Source organism: Rhineura floridana, chromosome 22 (genome assembly GCF_030035675.1).
Source record: "Rhineura floridana isolate rRhiFlo1 chromosome 22, rRhiFlo1.hap2, whole genome shotgun sequence".
NCBI classification, from domain to species: domain Eukaryota; kingdom Metazoa; phylum Chordata; class Lepidosauria; order Squamata; family Rhineuridae; genus Rhineura; species Rhineura floridana.
The window spans coordinates 3824957-3850222 of record NC_084501.1 but is presented as its reverse complement, the minus strand read 5'-3'; the positions used below and the strand labels follow the sequence as shown (position 1 = coordinate 3850222).

Here is a 25266-nt window from a genome sequence, read left to right as displayed (position 1 = left end):
AGCTCTTCCAGCCCCGCCTCTCGCCCCGCCTCTCGATGGGCTGCGCGTCGAGAGGCTCCGCCCCTTTCGAATGCTGTGTATCCGGCTTCAGGGGCCCGGGAGCCGCGTGAGTCGTTTGGTGCCCTCCGCGCCACCCTCGCCCCACGTGTGCTTGCAAAGGGGAACCAACGCGAGCCCGAGCTAGAAGCGGAGGGAGGGAGAGGGGGAGGGAGGGAGGGAGGGAGGGGCTGGTGGTCCGGTTCGCTTTGCAGGCGCCATTGCCCAATGAGAGGCCTGGGAATGAGCCCCGCCCCCCTCTTGGGGGAGGCGGGGAGGGGAGGCGAACATCAAAGGGGGGGCCCGGCGGCGTGCTTTAATTCCCGTGCACTCAGCCGGACCGAGGGCCCATCTGGCAGCGGGGCTCAGACTCGGGGGTCGTTCCCAGCCCCATCTGGAGATGCCAGGGGTTGAGCCCGGGACCTTCTACGTGCAGAGCAGGTGCTCTAACCACTGGCCGAGCGAGGGCCCTTCCCCTTTTTGCGACTGTTGCAGCAGCGCCAGCCGCTGCGGCTTGTTCTTGCGGGCGCCGGTGGCGTTCTGGCGCGTGGTGGACTGGACCCGAGCAACCGAACCAAGTGGTAGGAGGGCCGGGGTCTGTGTGAAGTTGTTGGGCTCTGGCATGCTCCTTGATGGTTTAATTTTAAAAAAAGAAAAGGTTCCTGCACGTAGTAAGGTAGCAAAGGGAACAAAGTTGATCTGCTAGGTTTCTACTTTAAGGGTTTGCTTGATATTTTCCCTCCCCAGCTAAGTTCCCACTTTTTTACAGAGCTTGGAAAAGTTACTTTTTTTGAACTACAACTCCATCAGCCCCAGCCAGCATGGCCACTGGATTGGGCTGATGGAGTTGTAGTTCAAAAAAAGTAACTTTTGCAAACTCTGCCTTTTTGAATGCTCCTTTACACCCCAAACGACCTGCAAGCAGAAAGACAGCACAGCAGAGAGACATCTCCCACCTTCAGTGGTAGGTTCCTCTCTACCGCCTCAGGTTGGGTGGCCAGATGCACCAATCACAAGTATGAAAAGGTACAGGAGCCCTGTTCTCTTTCTCACCAGGCCTCATCCTGCTCCATTCTGCTGCGCGTGTAGAGATCCGGCCTCACGCAGTTGTGCTGCGTTTTGCATGGCCTGGTGTAACTGCTGTTGAGCTTAGTCACTGCTGTGGACGATCTGGCTGAAGTTCTGCCTAGTCCACCAGCCAGGCAGATGCCCTGGGAAGACTGTGAGCAGGCCCTGAAGCTGGTTGTGGCCGTTGCTGTTTACCCCTTTTGTCTCTAGTAGCATTTATATCCTGCTTTTCCAGGAAAAAAGTCTCCACGAAGCAATTTACCATGTGACCAAACTAGCGTAGATATATTGTAAAACAATTGTCATGCAATAATTTAAATTTAAAATACATTAAACATTGTTACGTGTTAAAACGTCCTAATCCAGACCTTCAGAAGGGAATACCAAGCAGCAATAACAGTTTTAAAACTCTTGCCCAGCATGTTCAATTAAGAGCAGGTTGAAATGTTAAAAAGTTATTTAAGTCATATTTTAAAGTAGCTAACGAGGGAGCCAAATGCACATCCCGTAGAAGGGAGTTGTACAAAGTCGGGGCCACTGCTGAAAAGGGCCAGTGTGTGGCAATCTGAGATATACTGCCTCTAGGCATGGAGGTTCTGTATATTTTATCATCACTGAAGAGTAAGGCTTGCAATTATACTGTTTTCAGGGTGTCTCCACATCTATGGTGTCAATCTGGTGACACATGACGTCAGTCAAACTCTGCCCCTTTTTACTCAAAATTTGGGATTTTTTGAGATTGGATGCATTTCCCTTCAAAGCCAGGTTAACACTGACTTCAAAACTGTTTGGTCAATTAACCTGTTGTGACTCCAAGGTGTGTCCAATGGAAATGCTTTGCTGTGAGAGGTCCTAAAAGGTCTGACATCAGCGGTGGGTCTGGGTGCGTATTCCAATCAAACAATAAGGATGTGTACAGCTGGGCGCAGATTTGTTTCAAACAGCACCCGGACAAAACGGTCTCACTGCTTTTTAAGGAACTGGTGTGCCTGTAGCCTAATTCTCCATTACCCCCCCTCCTTTTAGAGTCCTCTAAATTAATGGAAATTGCACTATTTTGCAATATAATGAACTTTCATGTGTTTATTATGGATTGTGCAAAGAAGTTATTGTTTGTTGTCTTTCCTGAAACTACAGCCAGTCATCTTCACTGGGTGACCGTGAATTCTGTGTGAAAGAGAGAGACCTTGCAGTCATGGAATAAGAGGAGAGATCCTCTTGTGGATTGGGAATTGGTTAAGTAGCAGGATGCAGAGAGTACGAATAAATGGACAGTTCTCTCAAGTGGAGTCCCCCAAGGATCGGGACCGGGACCTGTGCTTTTTAACTTGCTCTAAACAATCTAGAGTTAGGAGGTGAGGAGTGAGGTAGCCAAGTTTGCTGATGATACTAAATTATTCAGGATTGTTAAAACAAAAAGGGATTGTGAAGAACTCCAAAAGGATCCCTCCAACCTCAGTGAATGGGTGGTACAATTGCAGATGAAATTCAAAGTAAATAAGTGTAAAGTTATACATATTGCAGCAAAAAAAATCTTAATTTCACATATACGCTCATGGGGTCTGAATGAGCGATGACTGACCAGGAACGAGATCTTGGGGTTGTGGTGGATAGCTCAATGAAGTTGTTGACCCAGTGTGCGGCAGCTGTGAAAAAGGCAAATTCCATGCTAGGGATCATTAGGAAAGGTATTGAAAATAAAACTGCCGGTATCATAATGCCATTACACAAATCTATGGTGCGGCCACATTTGGAATACTGTGTACAGTTCTGCTCACCTCAAAAAGGATATTGTAGAGTTGGAAAAGGTTCAGAAAAGGGCAACCAGAATGATCGGGGGTGGAGCAACTCCCCTACGAGGAAAGGTTGCAGCATTTGGGGCTTTTTAGTTCAGAGACAAGGTGAGTCAGAGCGACATGATAGAAGTGTATAAAATTCTGCACGGCAGGGAGAAAGGGGATAGAGAAAAGTTTTTCTCCCTCTCTCAATGCCAGAACTCAGAGAAATTCAATGATGCTGAATGTTGTTGTTATTATAAATTTATTTATACCCCGCCTTTCGGCCAAAGCCCTCAAGGCAGCTTACAAAGAAAAGTAAACACAAGTATAAAAGTACATCAATGAAAGCAATACAATTTACAAAAATTAAACTAAATAACAAATAACATGATTAAGAAAAAAATGTCCAGGAAAGAAACTCAGAATTGAATTGGAATCAGAATGTTGGAAGATTCAGGACAGACAAAAGGAAGTCCTTCACGCAGTGCGTAGTGGAATTGGCTCCCCCAAGAGGCAGTGATGGCCACCAACTTGGATGGCTTTAAAAGACAATTAGACAAATTTCTGGGGGATAAGGTTGCCAGTGGCTACTAGCCAAGGTGGCTATGCTCTGCCAACATAGTCAGATGCAGTGTGCTTCTGAAAACTAGTTTCTGGTAGCGGCAGGAGGGGAGAGTGCTCTTGTGCTCAGGTCCTGCTTTTATGGACTTCCCATTGGGGAGTCTGGTTGGCCGCTGTGTGAACAGGATGCCGGACTCAATGGGCCCCCTTTGGCCTGACCCAGCAGGCAGGCTCTTCGTAGGTTCTTAGAGATGAAATCCTCTTTCTCTACCACCTTCATAGCTCAGGGGATAGAGCAGATGGTTTGCATGCAGAAGGTCCCAGTTTCAATCAACAGTTAAGGCTGGGAATGTTTCCTGCCTCTGAAATAGCTGCTGCCAGTCAGTGAAGACAATACAGAGCTATATAGACTAGACCAATGATCTGACTCAATATGCTCCTTGTACTCGAAACTGCTGCAATCAGACAGCACTTTATTCTGTTTTCCAGATGTTTCCTTGGGGAAAAAAATGGAAATGGACTGCCTTCAAGTCGATCCCGACTTATGGTGACCCTATGAATAGGGATTTCCTGGTAAGCGGCATTCAGAGGTGGTTTCCCATTGCCTCCGAGGCTAGTCCTCCCCAGCTGGCCAGGGCCTGCTCAGCTTGCCCCAGCTGCACAAGCCGGCCCCTTCCTGGTCCGCAACTGCCAGCTGGGGGGCAGCTGGGCTCCTTGGACTCTGCAGCTTGCCCACGGCTGCACAGGTGGCAGGGCACCGAACCCTTGAGCCTCTCACTGTGGGGTGATCTTTAGCTGGCCCTTGATGCCCAACTCATGGACTCTGGACTCCCAGCCAGGCTCTCCTCCCCACTGGGCCATACCAGCTGTTGATGATTCCTTACCTACTGCCAATTTTCACGTTTCTGTGATCTTTTACATCTTTTAAACCTGGAAATGTAGCAGAATGTAGCAGAAGTTTAGCACTCATTTCTGTTTTTGTTTTAATTGTTTCCAGAAAAAAAATAATTAAATAAGATAAAATCCTGCACCAAGGAATAGGCAGTTTCTGCAACCTATTTTGCACAAATGTGTATTTCCCATAATTTCTGTCCTGTGCTTCTTTACCCAGTAATATGTCCCCCTGTGTTCAGTGGGGTGGGCCTACTCCCTGGACTGGACATAGTTAAGGGCAAAGAACTATGCAAGTCTTTGGAGTCTTCTTACCCTGGTACTTTGCTCTTCCCTGCCTCATAAGATTTCTTCAGGCATTTTTAAAAACTTTATTTAACAATAGTAAAATGCACCTCGAGAACAAAAAAATAAACAAAACCCAGCAAAAACTGGTCCTTCCATTGTCAAGGAAAACAAAGCATAAGAGGGCATTTGGCCTTCCCAGTTTGCCTTCATTCTCCAGCTCTAAGGGCTTTAAAACAGCTGAAGGAGACTGTTTGGGCATCTGGAGATCACTGGATGAAAGAATGTTTTTAACTGTAATTATTTTTAGAATATTTTAAATTGTTTTTAGAATGCTTGCTTGTTTGTTAAATTGTTTTGTTGATATGTGTGCCGCCCTGTGCTCCTTCAGGAAGAAAGGTGGGATATTGTTATTGTTGTTATTGTTGTTGTTGTTGATATGTGTGCCACCCTGTGCTCCTTCAGGAAGAAAGGTGGGATATTGTTATTGTTGTTATTGTTGTTGTTGTTGATATGTGTGCCACCCTGTGCTCCTTCAGGAAGAAGGGTGGGATATTGTTATTGTTATTATTGTTGTTGTTGTTGATATGTGTGCCACCCTGTGCTCCTTCAGGAAGAAGGGTGGGATTATAATAATAATAATAATAATAATAATAATAATAATAATAATAATTGTTGATATGTGTGCCACCCTGTGCTCCTTCAGGAAGAAGGGTGGGATATTGTTATTGTTGTTATTGTTGTTGTTGTTGTTGTTGATATGTGTGCCACCCTGTGCTCCTTCAGGAAGAAAGGTGGGATATTGTTGTTGTTGTTGTTGTTAATATGTGTGCCGCCCTGTGCTCCTTCAGGAAGAAGGGTGGGATATTGTTATTGTTGTTATTGTTGTTGTTGTTGTTGATATGTGTGCCACCCTGTGCTCCTTCAGGAAGAAGGGTGGGATATTGTTATTGTTGTTATTGTTGTTGTTGTTGTTGTTGATATGTGTGCCACCCTGTGCTCCTTCAGGAAGAAAGGTGGGATATTGTTATTGTTGTTGTTGTTGTTGATATGTGTGCCACCCTGTGCTCCTTCAGGAAGAAGGGTGGGATATTGTTATTGTTGTTATTGTTGTTGTTGTTGTTGTTGTTGATATGTGTGCCGCCCTGTGCTCCTTCAGGAAGAAGGGTGGGATATTGTTATTGTTGTTGTTGTTGTTGTTGATATGTGTGCCACCCTGTGCTCCTTCAGGAAGAAAGGTGGGATATTGTTATTGTTGTTGTTGTTGTTGATATGTGTGCCACCCTGTGCTCCTTCAGGAAGAAGGGTGGGATAATAATAATAATAATAATAATAATAATAATAATAATAATAATAATAATAATAATAATAATAATAATTGTTGATATGTGTGCCACCCTGTGCTCCTTCAGGAAGAAGGGTGGGATATTGTTATTGTTGTTGTTGTTGTTGTTGTTGTTGATATGTGTGCCACCCTGTGCTCCTTCAGGAAGAAGGGTGGGATTATAATAATAATAATAATAATAATAATAATAATTGTTGATATGTGTGCCGCCCTGTGCTCCTTCAGGAAGAAAGGTGGGATATTGTTATTGTTGTTGTTGTTGTTGATATGTGTGCCACCCTGTGCTCCTTCAGGAAGAAGGGTGGGATATTGTTATTGTTGTTGTTGTTGTTGTTGTTGTTGTTGATATGTGTGCCACCCTGTGCTCCTTCAGGAAGAAGGGTGGGATATTGTTATTGTTATTATTGTTGTTGTTGTTGATATGTGTGCCACCCTGTGCTCCTTCAGGAAGAAGGGTGGGATATTGTTATTGTTATTATTGTTGTTGTTGTTGATATGTGTGCCACCCTGTGCTCCTTCAGGAAGAAAGGTGGGATATTGTTATTGTTGTTATTGTTGTTGTTGTTGATATGTGTGCCACCCTGTGCTCCTTCAGGAAGAAAGGTGGGATATTGTTATTGTTGTTATTGTTGTTGTTGTTGATATGTGTGCCACCCTGTGCTCCTTCAGGAAGAAAGGTGGGATATTGTTATTGTTGTTATTGTTGTTGTTGTTGTTGTTGATATGTGTGCCACCCTGTGCTCCTTCAGGAAGAAGGGTGGGATATTGTTATTGTTATTATTGTTGTTGTTGTTGATATGTGTGCCACCCTGTGCTCCTTCAGGAAGAAGGGTGGGATATTGTTATTGTTATTGTTGTTGTTGTTGATATGTGTGCCACCCTGTGCTCCTTCAGGAAGAAGGGTGGGATTATAATAATAATAATAATAATAATAATAATTGTTGATATGTGTGCCACCCTGTGCTCCTTCAGGAAGAAGGGTGGGATATTGTTATTGTTGTTATTGTTGTTGTTGTTGTTGTTGATATGTGTGCCACCCTGTGCTCCTTCAGGAAGAAAGGTGGGATATTGTTGTTGTTGTTGTTGTTAATATGTGTGCCGCCCTGTGCTCCTTCAGGAAGAAGGGTGGGATATTGTTATTGTTGTTATTGTTGTTGTTGTTGTTGATATGTGTGCCACCCTGTGCTCCTTCAGGAAGAAGGGTGGGATATTGTTATTGTTGTTATTGTTGTTGTTGTTGTTGTTGATATGTGTGCCACCCTGTGCTCCTTCAGGAAGAAAGGTGGGATATTGTTATTGTTGTTGTTGTTGTTGATATGTGTGCCACCCTGTGCTCCTTCAGGAAGAAGGGTGGGATATTGTTATTGTTGTTATTGTTGTTGTTGTTGTTGTTGTTGATATGTGTGCCGCCCTGTGCTCCTTCAGGAAGAAGGGTGGGATATTGTTATTGTTGTTGTTGTTGTTGTTGATATGTGTGCCACCCTGTGCTCCTTCAGGAAGAAAGGTGGGATATTGTTATTGTTGTTGTTGTTGTTGATATGTGTGCCACCCTGTGCTCCTTCAGGAAGAAGGGTGGGATTATAATAATAATAATAATAATAATAATAATAATTGTTGATATGTGTGCCACCCTGTGCTCCTTCAGGAAGAAGGGTGGGATATTGTTATTGTTGTTGTTGTTGTTGTTGTTGTTGATATGTGTGCCACCCTGTGCTCCTTCAGGAAGAAGGGTGGGATTATAATAATAATAATAATAATAATAATAATAATTGTTGATATGTGTGCCGCCCTGTGCTCCTTCAGGAAGAAAGGTGGGATATTGTTATTGTTGTTGTTGTTGATATGTGTGCCACCCTGTGCTCCTTCAGGAAGAAGGGTGGGATATTGTTATTGTTGTTATTGTTGTTGTTGTTGTTGTTGATATGTGTGCCGCCCTGTGCTCCTTCAGGAAGAAGGGTGGGATATTGTTATTGTTATTGTTGTTGTTGTTGTTGTTGATATGTGTGCCACCCTGTGCTCCTTCAGGAAGAAAGGTGGGATATTGTTATTGTTGTTGTTGTTGTTGATATGTGTGCCACCCTGTGCTCCTTCAGGAAGAAGGGTGGGATATTGTTATTGTTGTTATTGTTGTTGTTGTTGTTGTTGATATGTGTGCCGCCCTGTGCTCCTTCAGGAAGAAGGGTGGGATATTGTTATTGTTATTGTTGTTGTTGTTGTTGTTGATATGTGTGCCACCCTGTGCTCCTTCAGGAAGAAAGGTGGGATATTGTTATTGTTGTTGTTGTTGTTGATATGTGTGCCACCCTGTGCTCCTTCAGGAAGAAGGGTGGGATTATAATAATAATAATAATAATAATAATTGTTGATATGTGTGCCACCCTGTGCTCCTTCAGGAAGAAGGGTGGGATATTGTTATTGTTGTTATTGTTGTTGTTGTTGTTGTTGATATGTGTGCCGCCCTGTGCTCCTTCAGGAAGAAGGGTGGGATATTGTTATTGTTATTGTTGTTGTTGTTGTTGTTGATATGTGTGCCACCCTGTGCTCCTTCAGGAAGAAAGGTGGGATATTGTTATTGTTGTTGTTGTTGTTGATATGTGTGCCACCCTGTGCTCCTTCAGGAAGAAGGGTGGGATTATAATAATAATAATAATAATAATAATAATAATTGTTGATATGTGTGCCACCCTGTGCTCCTTCAGGAAGAAAGGTGGGATATTGTTATTGTTGTTGTTGTTGATATGTGTGCCGCCCTGTGCTCCTTCAGGAAGAAGGGTGGGATATTGTTATTGTTGTTGTTGTTGTTGTTGTTGTTGATATGTGTGCCACCCTGTGCTCCTTCAGGAAGAAGGGTGGGATATTATTATTATTATTATTATTATTATTATTATTATTATTATTATTATTAGTCAGGACTCCAAACACAGTCCTCCTTTGTTGCGATTGCAGAACACACCCAGGCCTGGGAGAAACAAAACTCTCTCACACCCTTTTGTATGACAGATTTTGCCTCACGTCAGCAGCTCTCCCAAGATCATCCATACTGGTATCTTCCTGGAGGACCAATCATGGCTGGAAGAGGAGGCAGAGGGAGGGGCCGAGGCGGTCACATGACCTTCAACGTTGAAGCTGTGGGCATTGGGAAGGGTGAGGCGCTGCCCCCCCCCACCCTCCAGCCATCGCCACTATTCCCCGTGAGTCTGGTTTGGTTTTCCTGAATTAGTTTTTTCTGCTCATGGCTTGAAAAAATTGACATATTAATTTATCCAGTAAATTGTGAGTTTTCCTCTGTAGCCTGTTCAGAGCAATGTACATTGCCCTCCCATGCACCGCCCCCAGGTACAAGCAGGGGTGTAGTCGTCCAGGGACTCGGGGTGGGGGTCTTAGACCCTTTACTTTTTTGGGAGCAGGGTCCCAGCAGAGTCTTTATGTCTCCAGCATCCTATGAGCCAATCATCATGGAAGGGGGAGTGTGTTAGCCACTCAGAAGAGTTTTAACATGTTTACTTTATTATTATTTATTATTATTTATTAAATTTATATACCGCCCGACTAGCAATAGCTCTCTGGGCGGTGAACATAAAATAGCATAAAAATACAATGAATAACAAAATAATACTTAAATACAATCATCAATCCAATACAATAAACATTTTAAAAAGTAAATCAGTGTAACTTAAAATGCTTCAGAAAATAGGAAGGTTTTGACCTGGCGCCGGAAGGAGAGCAGAGTCGGCGCCAGGCGTACTTCCTCGGGGAGACTGTTCCATAGTTCGGGGGCCACCACTGAGAAGGCCCTAGATCTTGTCATCACCCTCCGGGCCTCCCTGTGAGTTGGAACCCGGAGGAGGGCCTTCGTAGCAGAACGTAATGCACGGGCCGGTTCATATCGGAAGAGGCGTTCTGCAAGGTATCGTGGTCCCGCACCGTATAAGGCTTTATAGGTTAATACCAATACTTTGAATCTAGCCCGGAAACATATTGGCAACCAGTGCAAGCTGGCCAGAACAGGTGTTATATGCTCGGACCGCTTGGTCCTTGTCAGCAATCTGGCCGCCGCATTTTGCACTAGTTGTAGCTTCCGAACTGTCTTCAAAGGTAGCCCTACGTAAAGCGCATTACAGTAATCCAAACGTGAGGTTACCAGAGCATGTACCACTGATGTAAGGTCCTCTTTACTCAAATAGGGACGTAGCTGGGCTACCAACCGAAGTTGGTAAAACGCATTCCTAACCACCGAGGCTACTTGAGCCTCAAGTGAGAGGGAAGAGTCTAAAAAGACTCCCAGACTACGAACCCGGTCCTTTAGGGGGAGTGTAACCCCCGTCCAGGACAGGGTATATATCCACCATCCGATCAGAGAACCCGTCCACCAACAGCATCTCAGTCTTGTCTGGATTGAGCTTCAGTTTGTTAACTCTCATCCAGTCCATTGTCGCAGCCAGGCAACGGTTCAGCAAATCGACAGCCTCACCTGAAGAAGATGAAAAGAAGTAGAGCTGCGTGTCATCAGCATACTGATGACAATGCACTCCAAAACTCCTGATGACCTCTCCCAATGGCTTCATGTAGATATTAAAAAGCAGGGGGGACAAAACTGACCCCTGCGGGACCCCATATTGGAGAGCCTGCGGTGTCGAGCAATGTTCCCCAAGCACTACCTTCTGGAGACGACCTGCCAAGTAGGAGCGGAACCTCTGCCAAGCAGTACCTCCAACTCCGCGAGCCTCTCCAGAAGGATACCATGGTCGATGGTATCAAAAGCCGCTGAGAGATCAAGGAGAATCAACAGAGTTACACTCCCTCTGTCTCTTTCCCGACATAGGTCATCAAACAGGGCGACCAAGGCTGTCTCGGTGCCAAAACCGGGCCTAAAACCGGATTGAAATGGATCTAGATAATCAGTTTCATCCAATAGCGCCTGGAGCTGGCCAGCAACCACCCGTTCCAAGACCTTGCCCAGGAATGGAACATTCGCCACTGGCCTGTAGCTGTTAAAATTGTCTGGGTCCAAGGAAGGCTTTTTCAGGAGTGGTCTCACCACTGCCTCTTTCAGACAGCCCGGGACCACTCCCTCTTGTAAAGAGGCATTTATTACTTCCTTGGCCCAGCTACCTGTTCCATTCCTGCTAGTTTTTATCAGCCAGGAGAGGCAAGGATCCAGTACCGAAGTGGTTGCACGTACCTGTCCAAGCACCTTGTCCACGTCCTCGAGTTGAACCAACTGAAGCTCATCCAACAAAACAGGACAAGACTGTGCTCCGGACATCTCACTAGGATCTACTGCTATAACTTGAGAGTCTAGGTCCCTTTGCTGCTGATTGGAGCCAACCAGAGTGAAAGGAAGTGAGTCAGTTGCTGAGAAGACTCTTCTTAGTAGCTGACACTCTTCCCTTTCATGATGATTGGCTCTTAGGGACATCTGTTGTTGTTGAAAAAGAATTAACAAGGATCTAATTTGCAACCCAGCTGCAAAAAAAGGGGGGGATAGGAGGGGATGTGGCTGTAACTATCATGAAGGGACCCTGCACTTCTGAATTTGCCGCTCTACTACTGGGAACAAGTGGCTTATTTTGCCTCCTTGCCTGTTCCTGTAGCCCTTGGAGTACAAACCTGTTCCGCTGCAGACCGGAGAGGAAGTTGAATATATGTTGGCTTTAAAGCAAGAACTGAGAGGCGCGATGAAGAACCTGCCGTACTTCATTAAACCGTCTGCGCCAAATAAAGGTAAAAAAAGAAGACGAAAAAGCCAAGAAGAATGCAGGGGGATAAAGCCTCCTTTGCAAGGGGAATAAAGCCAGACAGTAAAGCAGCTGACCCACATCTTAAATATCAGAGGGAAAATAAAGGCCACCACCTTTTAACCACTAAACACAAAAAGAACATTGTCATGAACCGGTCCTGGTTCAGTCCCATGACTTAGTTCCCAAACCCAGGGCAATTGACCCTGGCAAGGTACAACCCCGTGCCACCCTTACTAGGGCTGAGTAAACCACAAAAACAACAACCCTGTAAGGTAGGTAGGCTGGCACCACCCCTTAACCTGGTCACCCACTCTGGGCCAAGGGGAAACCCAAAGTGCCAGAACTAAACCTGCCAAGGATTCCAACAGACAAGAGTCAAAGATGTCTCAGAGCCTTAGGCAAAATATCCAATTATACAGTAGTATGTGGTCAAGTAGCCAAGGTACTGGATTCAGATCCACACTACTCCTGCAATGAATAAGAAGTAGCTTTATTAAATAAAAAACAGCAGCAAATTGGTTCCTTAAAACCCACACCCTTGAGGGCCAGGTAAAATGCAGAGAGTTACAGTCACAGACAAAAATAGCAAAACTAATAGCTTCACGGTTCCACATCTCCCCAGAGATGTATAGCCTGGATAGCAGATGGTAAGGTGGAACCCCACTCAGGGTAGCATCAGCAACCCCTGAAGGACATTGGGGAACAAAGACCTAAGGGACTCTAAATCCTATTCTTATGGGAAAATCCCCAGCAACAGCCAGGAACTAATTAGCCAATCAGGGGGCTTTCAGATGATGAAACATTTCTGGAGTTTTCGCCGCGCCTCACAGTCACATACTTCCTAAACCTTTCCAGGCCTGTGGCCTTGATGCACCAGTCTTCACTGATAAGCAGTGTTCTTGCTCGGGCCTGATTAACTACCTTCAGGTGTAGGAAATGCAAAGTCATGCCTCTCAGAGGCCCCATCTCAGACAAGATGTCTTTCCCCAGAATTCTTTGCCTCTGAGCCATTTTAGAAATCAAGCGGTCTTGACAAGCCTGGCTGCTGGATCACGCCAGTGGCCCATCTAGTCCAGCATCCTGTTCTCACAGTGCCCAACCAGATGCCCGTGGGAAGCCCACAAGCAGGACCTGAGTGCAAGAGCACTCTCTCCTGCGGTTTCTAGCACCTGGTATTCAGAAGCATACTGTCTCTTGATAGTGGAGGCAGAGTGTAGCCATCTTGGTTAGTAGCCATGGATAATGTTCTCCTGCATGTATCTCTTCTTGATCATCCCAGAGTGCAAGACACGGAATAATGGGCTCAAGTTTCAGGGAGCCAGATTTCGACTGGATATCAGGAAAAACTTCCTGACTGTTAGAGCCATACGACAATGGAACCAGTGACCTAGAGAGGTAGTGGGCTCTCCGACACTGGAGGCATTCAAGAGGCAGCTGGACAGCCATCTCTCGGGAATGCTTTGATTTGGAGGGGACTGGACTCGATGGCCTTATAGGCCCCTTCCAACTCTACTATTCTATGATTCTATTTGTCTAATCCTCTTTTTAAAGCCATCCAAGTTAGTGGCCATCGCTGCCTCCTGTGGGAGCGAATTCCACAGTTTGAACTCTGCTCTGCATAAAGAAGTCCTTTCTTTTATCTGCCTTGAGTCTTGAATTCCACCACTGTAGATTGGCTGAGCTGTTTTGACATCACAGAGTGATCACCAGAAAGTTGTGGGGGTTTTGTGTTGTTGTTTCTTTGAAGGAGGAAGGGTCAGCCACGGGATGCTGAAAGTCAGTGCTGCTTCTGTGAGTGAAGTGTAAGGTCAGCACATGGAACTGGAAATTAAACCTCACCCAGGACTGAGGAAAAGAAAGGCCTGTGTTGCATTGACAAGAGCAAGAGACAAAGTCAGATATGCCAAGGGAAGGGAAGGCTGCTTAGGGAGAGAGCTAAGGAGGCAGCGCCGCGTAAGGTTGTCTCATTTTAACAGCTTTAAACAAGTGTGGGACAGGAACGAAACGGCAGACAAAGCTGTTGCTAGTACAGCAACACTGTCAGGTAAAGCCACCCCTGTCGAGTTCCTGCATGACATACAACTGTTCAAAAAACAGGAGCCCTGCTGGGAGTGAAAATGTGGTTACCCTACCCAGGAAGCAAGCGTTTTCCGTGAGCTATATGGAGTACTGGGCCTTAAACGTGAGGGAAGCAAGTTCATCTTCTTGCACATTTAAGAACCAATACGAGCTGAGGGACAAGTTTAGGGTATTTCCTGTTAGCATAGCTGATCTCAGTGATTCGTCTCAGAGAACCTTGAAGCAAAGTATTGCTGGGTGACCCAAACAAGATGGCCGCCACCAAAGACGGTGGCTGGCGCCCTTTGGGACTGGAAGGGTGGAAGGCGGGGGACGAACAGTAGGTTCACTGCAGCCAGTGACAGCCAGAGCTAGCTAATTTGGGCTGTGTCCCTCCCTGCTGAGTTGCACAAGGTGCGACACCAAGGAGGAAGCGGGCAGGCAATGCCACGCTTTGGATGGGATGTAGGTAAGGCAGGCGGGCGGGTGCTGGTTGAGGGCAGGGTGGGCTTCATGGGGCAGTGTGCCATTTGCCCAAATGGGCCAGCCTCTACTGGCCAAAGATGGCAACTATGCCTGGTACTTCCCCTCAGTGATGTCTGCTAGAACTTAATGGCAACATTCACACTGTACATTTATTCCACTATTATCCCACGGTAAACAGTTGTGGTTTCCCCCAAAGAATCCTGGGAAGTTAGTTTGTGAAGGGTGCTGAGAGTTGCTAGGAGACCCTTGTTCTCCTCACACAGCTACAATTCCCTGAGTAGTTTAACAGTCAGCCCTTTTCCCCAGAGAACTCTGGGAATTGCTGGCCTGTAAGGGGACGATGGCTTTCCCAACAACTCTGTGTCCTTCACAAACTACACTTCCCAGAAATCTTTGAGGGAAACCATGACTGTTTAAAATGGAATAATAGTGGAATAAATGTACAGTGTGAATGTGCTTTTAGTTGACATCTTGGCTGATGCGATAGAGCAGGGATGAGGAAACAGCGCAATGATGGCACGGATGCTCACTGCTGCCATCAACCAAGATGGTGGCAGAGGCTTCAGCCCCTTAGGGAAACCTTGGCCGCCATCTTGATTGATGGCAAACCTGTGCGCGCAGCTGCAAAAATGGAAAGGTAGGTGAAGCAGGGGGGATGGGACGGGATGGCGGGTGGCTCAGAAGCTCCTATCCTGCGATCCCTCCTGCGGCTGTTTCCGCAGATCTGCCTAAGAGGAGAAGGGGGGCCCAAACACCAATCAGCCTGGGGGCCCTCCTTAGCTTAATCCGGCCCTGGGACAAGGTAGTTTGCGGTGGATCTGGAGGCAAACAGGAAGGCACCCTAGAGCTTAATCCACATGCGTGTGTGGTGGGGCATTAGCATGGCTAGTTTCTTGAAGCCAATTTGTATGCTGCTTTTTCCAGATGTGGAACGCTATTCTGACAAGTATCAGATGTCCAGCCCGATTGATAATGCCATTGAGTGGAGCCCCGGTAAGTCTGGGAAGATTTCATTGAATTGTTACTCGTTTATTTATTTAGATATTTGCATATCCCGCTCCTTCAGCCCAGAGGGCTTCATTTTTCCTTGCTTACTTGATAGTTTTTTTCTTTAAGATATGTATTTACACCTTTATATTACAAAAAATACAAAGCAGTGTACATAATAGTAAAAACTTAGCATGAAACAGTAAAATAATGTAGAACCAAAAAAAGTCGTAACAGGCTGTATCCATCTACGTTATACTCAGAGAAGATCCATTGAAATTAATGGACCTGAGTTGGTCATCTTTGTTATTTTCACTCAGAGTCAGATTAACAGTGGATGCAACCCAATGTATGCATAGGTCTGGACATATAGATGTGCATGTGGCGCAGAGTGGTAAGCGGCGGTAATGCAGCCGAAGCTCTGCTCACGGCCTGAGTTCGATTCCAACGGAAGGAGGAAGTCGAATCTCCGGTAAAAGGGGTTGAGGTCCACTCAGCCTTCCATCCATCCGTGGTCGGTAAAATGAGCACCCCAGCATATGCTGGGGGGTAAAGAAAGGCCGGGGAAGGAACTGGCAATCCCACCCCATATATACGGTCTGCCTAGTAAACGTCGCAAGATGGCACCCTAAGAGTCGGAAACGACTCGCACTACAAGTGCGGGGACACCTTTACCTTTTCACCTCCTTGAAGGAAAGGTGGTCTGCAAATGTAATAAATAAATAAATGTAGCTGATCCAGACTCCATGAAGTAGACGCTTAAAGGGATGAATCAACATTCTCTTTCACACACACACAAACATTTTGCCCCTAGTCCACACTGCTGATAGGAATGAGTAAGACCAGTGTAAACTGTACACAGACAGCGTCCCCTGCTAAGAGGATGAGGCAAAATTCATAGTTATTGCTGTTACTGAGAATTATTAATGGCTCTAAAATACAAAATAAAATTTTGTTCTTACTTTATTTTAACGAAATGTATATATAGCTTGATTGTAAAAAACCTCTAAGCAGTTTACAGAAAACATTAAAAATTATCAACAAAACAATTAAAAAGAAATAATTAAAAACTTTTTAAAATAATTAAAACAGCAGCTAACTAAAAATATTAAAACACATCAACATCTGTGTGTTTAGGTTTGTCTAAACAAAAAAGTTTTAAGCAGGCGCCCAAAAGAAGTACAGCCAGGATGCCTGCCTGATTCAATAGGCAATGAGTTCCAAAGAGTAGGTGCTGCCACACTAAAAGAATGGTTTCTTACAAGTGCAGAATGAATATTAGGTGGCACCCGGAACAGGGACAGTTCCGCAAATTGAAGTGCTGAAGTGGGCACATACAGGTTTAAGGCGGTCTCGCAAGTAAACTGGTCCCAAGCTGTTAAGGGTTTTATATACCCTTGAACTTGGCCCAGTAACAAATTAGCAGCCAGTGAGATCTGTGAGCAGAGGTGTTTTATGTTGACAGAGTCTCACTCTCGTCAGCAATCTGGCTGCAACATCATGTACTAATTGCAATTTCCAGGTCAAGTGTAAGGGGAGCCCCATGTAGAGTCCATTGCAATAATCTAGTCTTGAAGTCATCAGTGCCTGAACTACTGTGGGCAAGCTCTCCCCATCAGGAATTGTCATAGCTGTTTTACAAAGAGCATCTGATAAAAGGCACTTCTGGCCACTGAGACTACCTGGTTTCCAGTGACAAAGCCACATCCAGATGCACCCCCAGACCTGCTCCTTCAGGGGGAGTGCAACTCCGTCCAGGGCAAGCAGTTGACCAGTTTTTCAGACACGGGAACCATTCACCCACATTGCCTCCATCTTGCCAGGATTCAAGCTCAGCTTATTTTCCTTCATCCATCCCACCCCTGCGTCCAGGTACCGGTCCAGGGCCGCACAACTGCTCCTGATTCAGATGTTATGGAGAAATAGAGCTGGCTGTCATCAGCGACCTGATGGCACCTTGCCCCAAAATTCCTAATGACCACTCTCAATGGTTTCATGTAGATATTAAATAGCATCAGGAATAAGATGTGCTGTGGGATGTCACAGGGTACCAACTGCCAGAGTGCCAAAAAACAATCACCCAACACTACTGTCTGGACTCAGTCCCGTAGGTAGGACTGGAACTACCGTAACAGAGTGCCCCCAATTCCCTTTCCACGGAGCCGGTCCAGAAGGATACTATGGTCAATCCAGTCAGACCTTCCATGTGCACCCAGCTAGTTACATTTTGCTTGCTTAAATGTCATTTGTCTTTGCAGATTGGAAACAGCTGCCCCAAGAATTAAAAATCTGGGTGCGGAAGATTAAAAAACAGCGTAAGTACTTCTACACACTCAATTTAAAAACTGAACAGGAACAGCAAAAATCCCACTTTTCCTGTGTTTATCCCTGTGAGGTAGGTCAGATTACCCAAGTCCCAGTTTATACAGCCCTCCATTTAGATTTCAGGGAAATTTTGCCATGGATTTCCACTTGAAACGTCATATTTTCCTGGCGTAACCCTGAGCCAACAAGACTAGATCAGACAGGTAGGTTTCATGCTGCTACGGAAAGTGCTGACGCCTCCACGTGTCTGAAGTGGGAGAGAATCTCATAACTGGTGAAGACCTCAGCTTTGTCTCCTTGCTGTCCAGACCTGGTGTAGAAATGATCATGTCCTTGGTGGGTCTTCAAAATGGGAGAACATGGGAGGAGACAGCTGTCTTTCAGGTACGTTGGGCCTAAACACTAGGAGTTTATCGGCTATGTTCAAACTTTCTGCCTTCAGGAAATTCTCTCCACATCAACTTGTCTTCCAGGAAGTACCCAGGCTTGGCCAAAGAACCCCTGGGTGTTGCAGAGGATTCTGGAACATGACATGGCTTTTGGTTAAGCCAATGAATGTGGCTGGACACAGGCAAGGCCTGTTGGTCCCTCACCCTTTCCCCACATGAACTGAGAGTAGGACCTCCGAGATCAGGGATTCCCAAACTCTGATCCGTGGACCACTGGTGGTCTGTGGCATGCCTGTGGATTTATGACAGGAAGACAGGAGATGGCACGTCCATTGCATGAAATATTCATACCAATTTTTAATTGTGTTTGTATTGCTTTTTATTATTATTTATTATTTATTTATTAAATTTATATACCGCCCGACTAGCAATAGCTCTCTGGGCGGTGAACATAAAAATACAATAAATAACAAAACAATACTAAAATACAAGCAACAATCCAACACAGTAAACATTTTTAAAATTAAATCAGTATAACTTAAAATGCTTCAGAGAATAGGAAGGTTTTGACCTGGCGCCGGAAGGAGAGCAGAGTCGGCGCCAGGCGTACTTCCTCGGGGAGACTGTTCCATAGTTCGGGGGCCACCACTGAGAAGGCCCTAGATCCTGTCATCACCCTCCGGGCCTCCCTGTGAGTTGGAACCCGGAGGAGGGCCTTCGTAGCAGAACGTAGTGCACGGGCCGGTTCATATCGGAAGAGGCGTTCCGCAAGGTATCGTGGTCCCGCACCGTATAAGGCTTTATCGGTTAATACCAACACTTTGAATCTAGCTTTCTTTTCTCTTACGTTGTATTTTATTGTATTACAATTTGAATTCTGTAATACATGAAAGAAGCAAGCAAAAGACAAATGAAAACCATACCACATTTAGCACCGCACATTACAATAGCTGCAGCAGGCGGAAAGATAATTAAGTGGGCCGTCAAGACTCTCAGCAATTTTCAAGTGGTCTGTGGGAAGAAACAGTTTGGGAACTGCTGCCCTAGTGAACATACCCAGTATTCAGTTGCCACTGCTGTGCGCCGTGGGAGTTCATGGGAGTGGGTGGGGAGAAGAGCTCATTTTCAGGGAATTGTGTCCCTGCATGACTGTGTCCTACTTTACAGAGGACAGTCCTCTGTTTAGAGTGTCCGTTCAGTCGGACAGATAGGCGACTAACAAATAAAATTTTATTATTATTATTATTATTATGAAGAGCTGTCGAAGGACAGTCCTCTGTTTGGGGGCTCCATCCCAAGCCTGGCTTAAAGCAAAGGACCCGTACAGAGGGAGAGCAGAAGCAGCTGTGGTGCTGCCCGTCCACTGTCAGCGACCCATGATCAGCGGACAGAGCAGGCACACAAGCCACTAGGGCGAGATGTTCTGCATTTCTATTTAAAGTATAGTAATTCTGCTTTAAGGACCCTCCGTGGCGCAGAGTGGTACGCGGCGGCAACGCAGCCGAAGCTCTGCTCACGGCCGGAGTTCGATTCCAACGGAAGGAGGAAGTCGAATCTCCGGCAAAAGGGGTCGAGGTCCACTCAGCCTTCCATCCATCCGTGGTCGGTAAAATGAGTACCCGGCATATGCTGGGGGGTAAAGAAAGGCCGGGGAAGGAACTGGCAATCCCACCCCATATATACGGTCTGCCTAGTAAACGTCGCAAGATGGCACCCTAAGAGTCGGAAACGGCTCACACTACAAGTGCGGGGACACCTTTACCTTTTTAATTCTGCTTTTATGGATATCGTTATGCAAAGAGGTGCCTGTCCTCTGTTTTTGGTCATGCATAACTGGCCACCCAATCCATGACTGGTCTTTTCATTGGGGAATCTAGAATTCCCCAGGACTCAGTTCTGAAAATGGTACCTGGGTACATACTGAGTCACCTCCTTGGCCCGTCTCTCGGTGATTAGTTCTGTGCCGACAGGCAGCAACTCTTCAGGCTGGAGCCTTTCTTTGCCTCACCTGGAGACTCTGAACTGAACCTGGGACCTTCTTGACCGCTTAGCTCCTTACTGGAAACATATCTTTTGTCCAGGCATTTCCTAGCTGTTAATTGCTGGAGCCTTCTTTTTAATATTTTAGAGTCTGAGGTGATTTTTTTAATGATTTTATCTTCTGGTTATTTATGTTACCTGTATAACTGTATAACTGTATAACTGGCGATCACTCATGGCCGAGTAAGATTGTATTCCAAGATAAGGTCTTTGCTGGGAAGACGCCTGTGGTGAATTTGTTTTATGTGGGGAGATCAGCACACCACGATCAACATACAATCTTGATAGAAAAAGGCTTTGATCCAATGGCATGGGTACCATGACGATTGGAAGTCCTTTATCTGCTGCAGCCTTCATCCGCCTTCACAGCCGTTGTAACATACACATTGTTATCCTCCGCCTGTTCTGCTGTTGAGGACATTCTTGGATCATTCTTTGTCTGATTCCTCTCCCTTGACCTTACCACCATGGGTGACCCTGCTGGGAGTACATGACTCCCGACGGCATCGCTGACAGGGTTAATTGGAACACGCAAACCCACTCACCACTACAAGGTGACGATTCAGCTATTGAATGTTTAGAGCCTTTAACTCCTTATTGTAACCCTCTCTGAGATGTTTTATATTTAGTGAGTGGTCTAATATGTTTATTTTATTTATTTATTATTACATTTCATAGAATCATAGAATAGTAGAGTTGGAAGGGGCCTATAAGGCCATCAAGTCCAACCCCCTGCGCAATGCAGGAATCCAAATCAAAGCATTCCCGACAGATGGCTGTCCAGCTGCCTCTTGAATGCTTCCAGTGTCTGAGAGCCCATTACCTCTCTAGATAATTGATTCCATTGTTGTATGACTCTAACAGATTTCTATCCCTCCTTTCCTCTAAGGAGCTCAAGGTGACATATATGGTTCTCCCCCTTTCCATTTTATCCTCACAACAACCCTGTGAGGTAGGTTAAGCTGAGAGAGAGTGACTTGTGCCCAAGGTCACCCAATGAGCTTCATGGCTGAGTGGAGATTTGAACCCTGGTCTCCCACGTCCTAGTCCAGAACTCTAACCACTGTTCCACACTGTCTCTAAATTGATAAATAATTTAGCCAGCTCCTTGAATTGTGCCTGGAGAACAATAGGTAGCCAGCATGAGATGTTGCTGTACTGGTGTTAATAGGCCGTAGCTCATACAGCGGCATCTTCATGTAGGGCAGGGAATGTCCCAGATGGACCAATGGTCTGACTTGGTACAAGGCAGCTTCCTAATGTTCCTCCCATCAGCCCATCTCTGTGGTGTAAACTTTGTGCTCTCTTTTTGGTCCAGGAGATACTGTCCTTGCCCCCAAGCGCAAGACTCAGTTGCCGGTAGACAAGGAAGAAGCCATCAAGAAGCTGGAGGTAGCCACAGTTGTCGACATGGGACTGGTGGGCTGGTGTATTTCGGTCAGCAATGCAAGCTTGTTCATGGAGGGGATTCCACACCCCTCAATTCCTGCTGAATATTACCAATTTTCTCCACATGTTCCCTCTTCTTCCTGGCTCTTAAAAAAAATGCATGCTTCTCACTTTTGGCTTTGTTCCCAATAGGGTTTTTTAACAGACCTCCTCCTGTGCTGTTAACAGCAGCCTGACCTCCAGCAATTTAACAGGCAACACTTTTCTTGATCTCTATGCCAGGAAATGCCTTTACCTGTTGGGATGTTGTTAAAGGCACAAGAACAGAGCGAGTAAAAATAGGTGGCAACTGTAAGCCCCCATCCTAGCTCTTTTGGCTTTCTCAGGGAGGCACAATTGTTTCTTTCCAGTAGTTCAAGGCCCAAGGTAGAGCGCAGCAAACCCCAAGTTAAAGCTTTTCCTGGAAAACAGCATGCCAAGGAGAAATCTAGGTTGAACCTTTTAAAATTTCTCTTTATATTTTAAGAATGTATAAACTGCTTAATATAAAATATCTAAGCGGTTTGCAAGAGTATATATAAAAAATATAAAAATAAATCATAAAACAAAATTAGAATGCATAATTTAAAAAAAAATCATTGTAGATAGTAAACCTTTCTCTGCAGCACGCTAACTTTCTACATGCAAGGAGGGTTGGGTTTTTAAAAATCTTTTTCAGACAGAGAAACATTCAAACTTGCCAACCTCCACCTGCAGCATGCAAATAGTGCAGCCAAGGAAAACCTTTACACTTAATCTCCTGCAGGTATAAATTGGCTGTGAGACCACTCCCAAGGCGGGAGTGAATTTTATATAAGGTGGGGGGAGAACCTTATGTTCATTATTTTAAGTGGGCTTTTTGGTTGTGGCTTCCCATCTGTCAAATGTGCTCCTCAGTGAGGTGCACCTGACGCCTTTGTTGACATCATTTTGGCGCCAGGTATTTTTCCCCAGGCTTTTGATAAACTAAGGTGATACTGTTCGTTATTAGTGTGCTGTCAAAGTTTCCTCTGGCTGTTTTGGGGGTTGTTGTTTTAATGATACATTTATTTGTGTTTTTAACAGTGTTGGAGATCTTCAGGTAACAAGCGAGTAACAAAGCAAAATAATAATAATAATTATTATCATTATTATTATTGTTATTATTAATGTGAACCCACGCACACACTTGGGATTGTTCCTTTAGGTCCCAGATCCTGTTGTCAGCACTAGGAGAAATTGTGATATAAAAAAAGGTCTGGTCTTAATATTCCCCCCCCCCTTTTAATTGTTTCCTAGAATTTGGAAAAGAAAGAGGAGGAGGTGACATCTGAAGAGGAAGAGGAGAAAGAAGAAGGAGAGGAAGGGAAGGAGGAGGGAGAGGAAGACTATGATGAGGAGGAATATGAAGAGGTATGGGAAATTGTCCTGGGCCAGGAGCCAAAAACACAGAGCCGTCTTTGGCAGAGGTGCAGTTTTCTGTTTCCCTGAGCAGATGAGTTTTAGCTTCCCTCTCTGCACTCTATACCGCTACCACCACCACAGAGCTCTTTCCTTAGCTGAGAAGTGCATGCACTGCAGTTATCCTGAGCAAAGTGCCTCGGCCCTTTGAAGGTGGGAAAGGCGGTCAGGGGTACGTGTGGGTTCCTCAGTTGTTCTGCTTCTAGCACAGAAGTCAGCATTGGCTGTGGAACTGAGCAGAAAATCTCACAATAGAAGGAGGGTGTTCCTTGTCCTTAAGGGTAGGCTAGAAAATGTGGGAGCAACATCTGATGAATCCTCAGAAAGCCAGAGACCTGCTGAGCAGGTCTGGGGGGCTTCTTGGCTGTTTCCCCCTCTCCAGATCTAGCAAAAGAAGCAACTCTGTCCAGATTTTATCATCACGTGCGTAAATTATATTGGTTGAAGAATTCTGTGTTGGCTGGGGCTGATAGGAGTTGTAATCCAAAACTTCTGCAGGGCACCAGGCTGGTGAAGGCTGGCCTAAAATCTCACCTTTTTGTTTTCCCCACCCCGTTTCTTCTCCCTCAATAGGAAACAGATTACATCATGTCCTACTTCGACAATGGCGAAGATTTCGGGGGTGACAGTGATGACAACATGGATGAAGCCATATACTGAACAGGGATGGCACGCCCGGTTACAAGCAGAAGATGCTTCCCTCGTGCACCCCACATGTCTCCTCCCCTGGTGATCTTTTCTGCCACCCATTTTGGGCCTCCGGATGATCCGGCTTAGGATGGGATCCTGTTTGTATTCTGTGCGGTTCCTTCGTTCTCCTCCAAACCAGCTTCAGAAGTGGCTTCCCGGAACCTCTGCTCAATCAGCCTCTAGGTGGCATTGCTGATCCACACTTCCACTGTGCCATTTGGGCAGGGTGTGGGTTGTGCAAAAAAGACAAATCCCCACTGAAATAACCAGTGTAGGAGAGTCGGAGCTTCAGCTTCCCCCGTTTTCTCTCGAGAAATGTAGATTGGGTCCAGTAGGAAAGTGTGTGATCTTCTGAAGCCTGCCTTTCTTTCCTGAGCAGTGGAAGCCTAAATGCAGCCTAGACCGGAAGCTAGAATATTCCAAGAGACACTGAGAGAAACTTTATTTACTACTGTATGGAGTTCAGCTGAGAGGGAAACACTGGCAGTTTCAATTTGCAGCAAAACCCATTCATCTCATTTGATCTTCTATTGGCAATGATACCTTCTGTTTGTTTTCCTCTTGAGGAAAAGGCAGTGCCAAGGTAGAAAAACTGGAGGCCAAAGATACTTTTTTTTTTAAGGCAGTATTTCAGTGAGATAATTTTAAAATCCAGTTTTTACTCTAGACTTTGTGAGGACCTGTTGAAGGGGCTGAGAAGGAGATAACCAGCATCTTCCAAGAGCAGGCAAGAATCTCCCACAATCCTCTGGGGCCTGCAACTGATAACTGGACATAGTCCCTGTTTCCTGGAATTCTGATGCATACAAATTCCCATTATGAGATGTACAAAACCCAGGTTTTAACAATGTGCTTTAATCAGCAGTGGACTTTTTTGTTGTTTGTTAATGAGTTTCAGCGTTAAAGTTTTGTTTGATTGAGAGATTATCTGCTGCCAACTCCATCTTTTGAGTATCTCTGGCGCAGCTGTTGACCACATGGGGCTACCCCGGCTGGTGTTTAACTCTTGTAAGGATTATTGCACTTGAAGTGAGTTGTAAGCCCAGCCCAGCCAAATATCCCCCTGCTGCCGCTGCCAATTTTCCATTTATCACCCACAAAAATGAAGGGGATATTCAAAGACTTTTCAAGGGGATATTCAGAGACTTTTGTAAGGGGTGAATTCTCACCTTTTTTTCAAGGGTGTCATCCTAGCGTTTAAATACAAGCTGGCCAATGATTTTTCCTTTTTATAAAAACACAGTCCCAAAAGCAAGACAACGTTGCCACCACTTCAAGCAGTCCTCCCACGTTCCTGGGGCAGAATGTTTTCCCCCTCTCCCCACCAGCACAATGTTGCGCCATCTGTCTTTCCCCCCTAAGAATTCCCCTGGGAATGGTATGTGGGGCCAGTGCGACGCTCATGTTCCCACTGAGAAACAGAACATCCCACCACCAGGAACTCTACGGCCAGCTGCCTCAGAAGGTCCTTTGTTCAAGCTGGCTACTGGTATTGCAGCAGTCCTCTGGAGCAACCGCTACAAGTCTGAATGAAGCAGATGGCTGAAAAAAGTAGTGCTCGGGGTTATGAACTCAAAGGGACTTTCCTCTGAAACCCAAGAGATGGGGAAGTGCCAGATCGAGGCCTTCCCTTATTTTTGCCAGCACACAACCATTTTTAAAATATTGCTACTTTTTACAGTGTCCGTATGTGCATAAATTATTTTATTGCGTTAAAA

General features: G+C 45.5%; 1 protein-coding gene across 5 annotated transcripts; it reads left to right on the top strand.

Annotated features, from left to right (window-relative positions):
• The first annotated feature begins 1 nt into the window (after window position 1).
• On the top strand, window positions 2–25266 carry POLR3GL (RNA polymerase III subunit GL). Of its 5 annotated transcripts, none has more exons than XM_061605704.1 (9): window positions 36–106; window positions 3933–4016; window positions 8965–9155; window positions 11559–11688; window positions 15174–15242; window positions 17495–17551; window positions 21309–21382; window positions 22697–22810; window positions 23432–25266. In XM_061605704.1, the coding sequence occupies exons 3-9, from the start codon at window positions 9030–9032 to the stop codon at window positions 23516–23518; spliced, it is 657 nt and encodes a 218-aa protein (XP_061461688.1). In that variant the 5' UTR covers window positions 36–106; window positions 3933–4016; window positions 8965–9029; the 3' UTR covers window positions 23519–25266. The 5 variants fall into 5 exon arrangements, with proteins under 5 accessions (XP_061461690.1, XP_061461688.1, XP_061461686.1 ...); XM_061605705.1 differs by lacking the exon at window positions 36–106 and adding an exon at window positions 531–617; XM_061605706.1 differs by lacking the exon at window positions 3933–4016 and having other exon boundaries at window positions 2–106.

Bases quoted from the DNA above. Each gene is read 5' to 3' on its own strand.
- POLR3GL (XM_061605701.1), top strand. From the start codon at position 437: ATGCCAGGGGTTGAGCCCGGGACCTTCTACGTGCAGAGCAGGTGCTCT. The intron at 618-8,964 runs GTAGGAGGGCCG...TTTGTATGACAG, and splicing joins CCGAGCAACCGAACCAAGTG to ATTTTGCCTCACGTCAGCAG. The intron at 11,689-15,173 runs GTAAAAAAAGAA...TGCTTTTTCCAG, and splicing joins ACCGTCTGCGCCAAATAAAG to ATGTGGAACGCTATTCTGAC.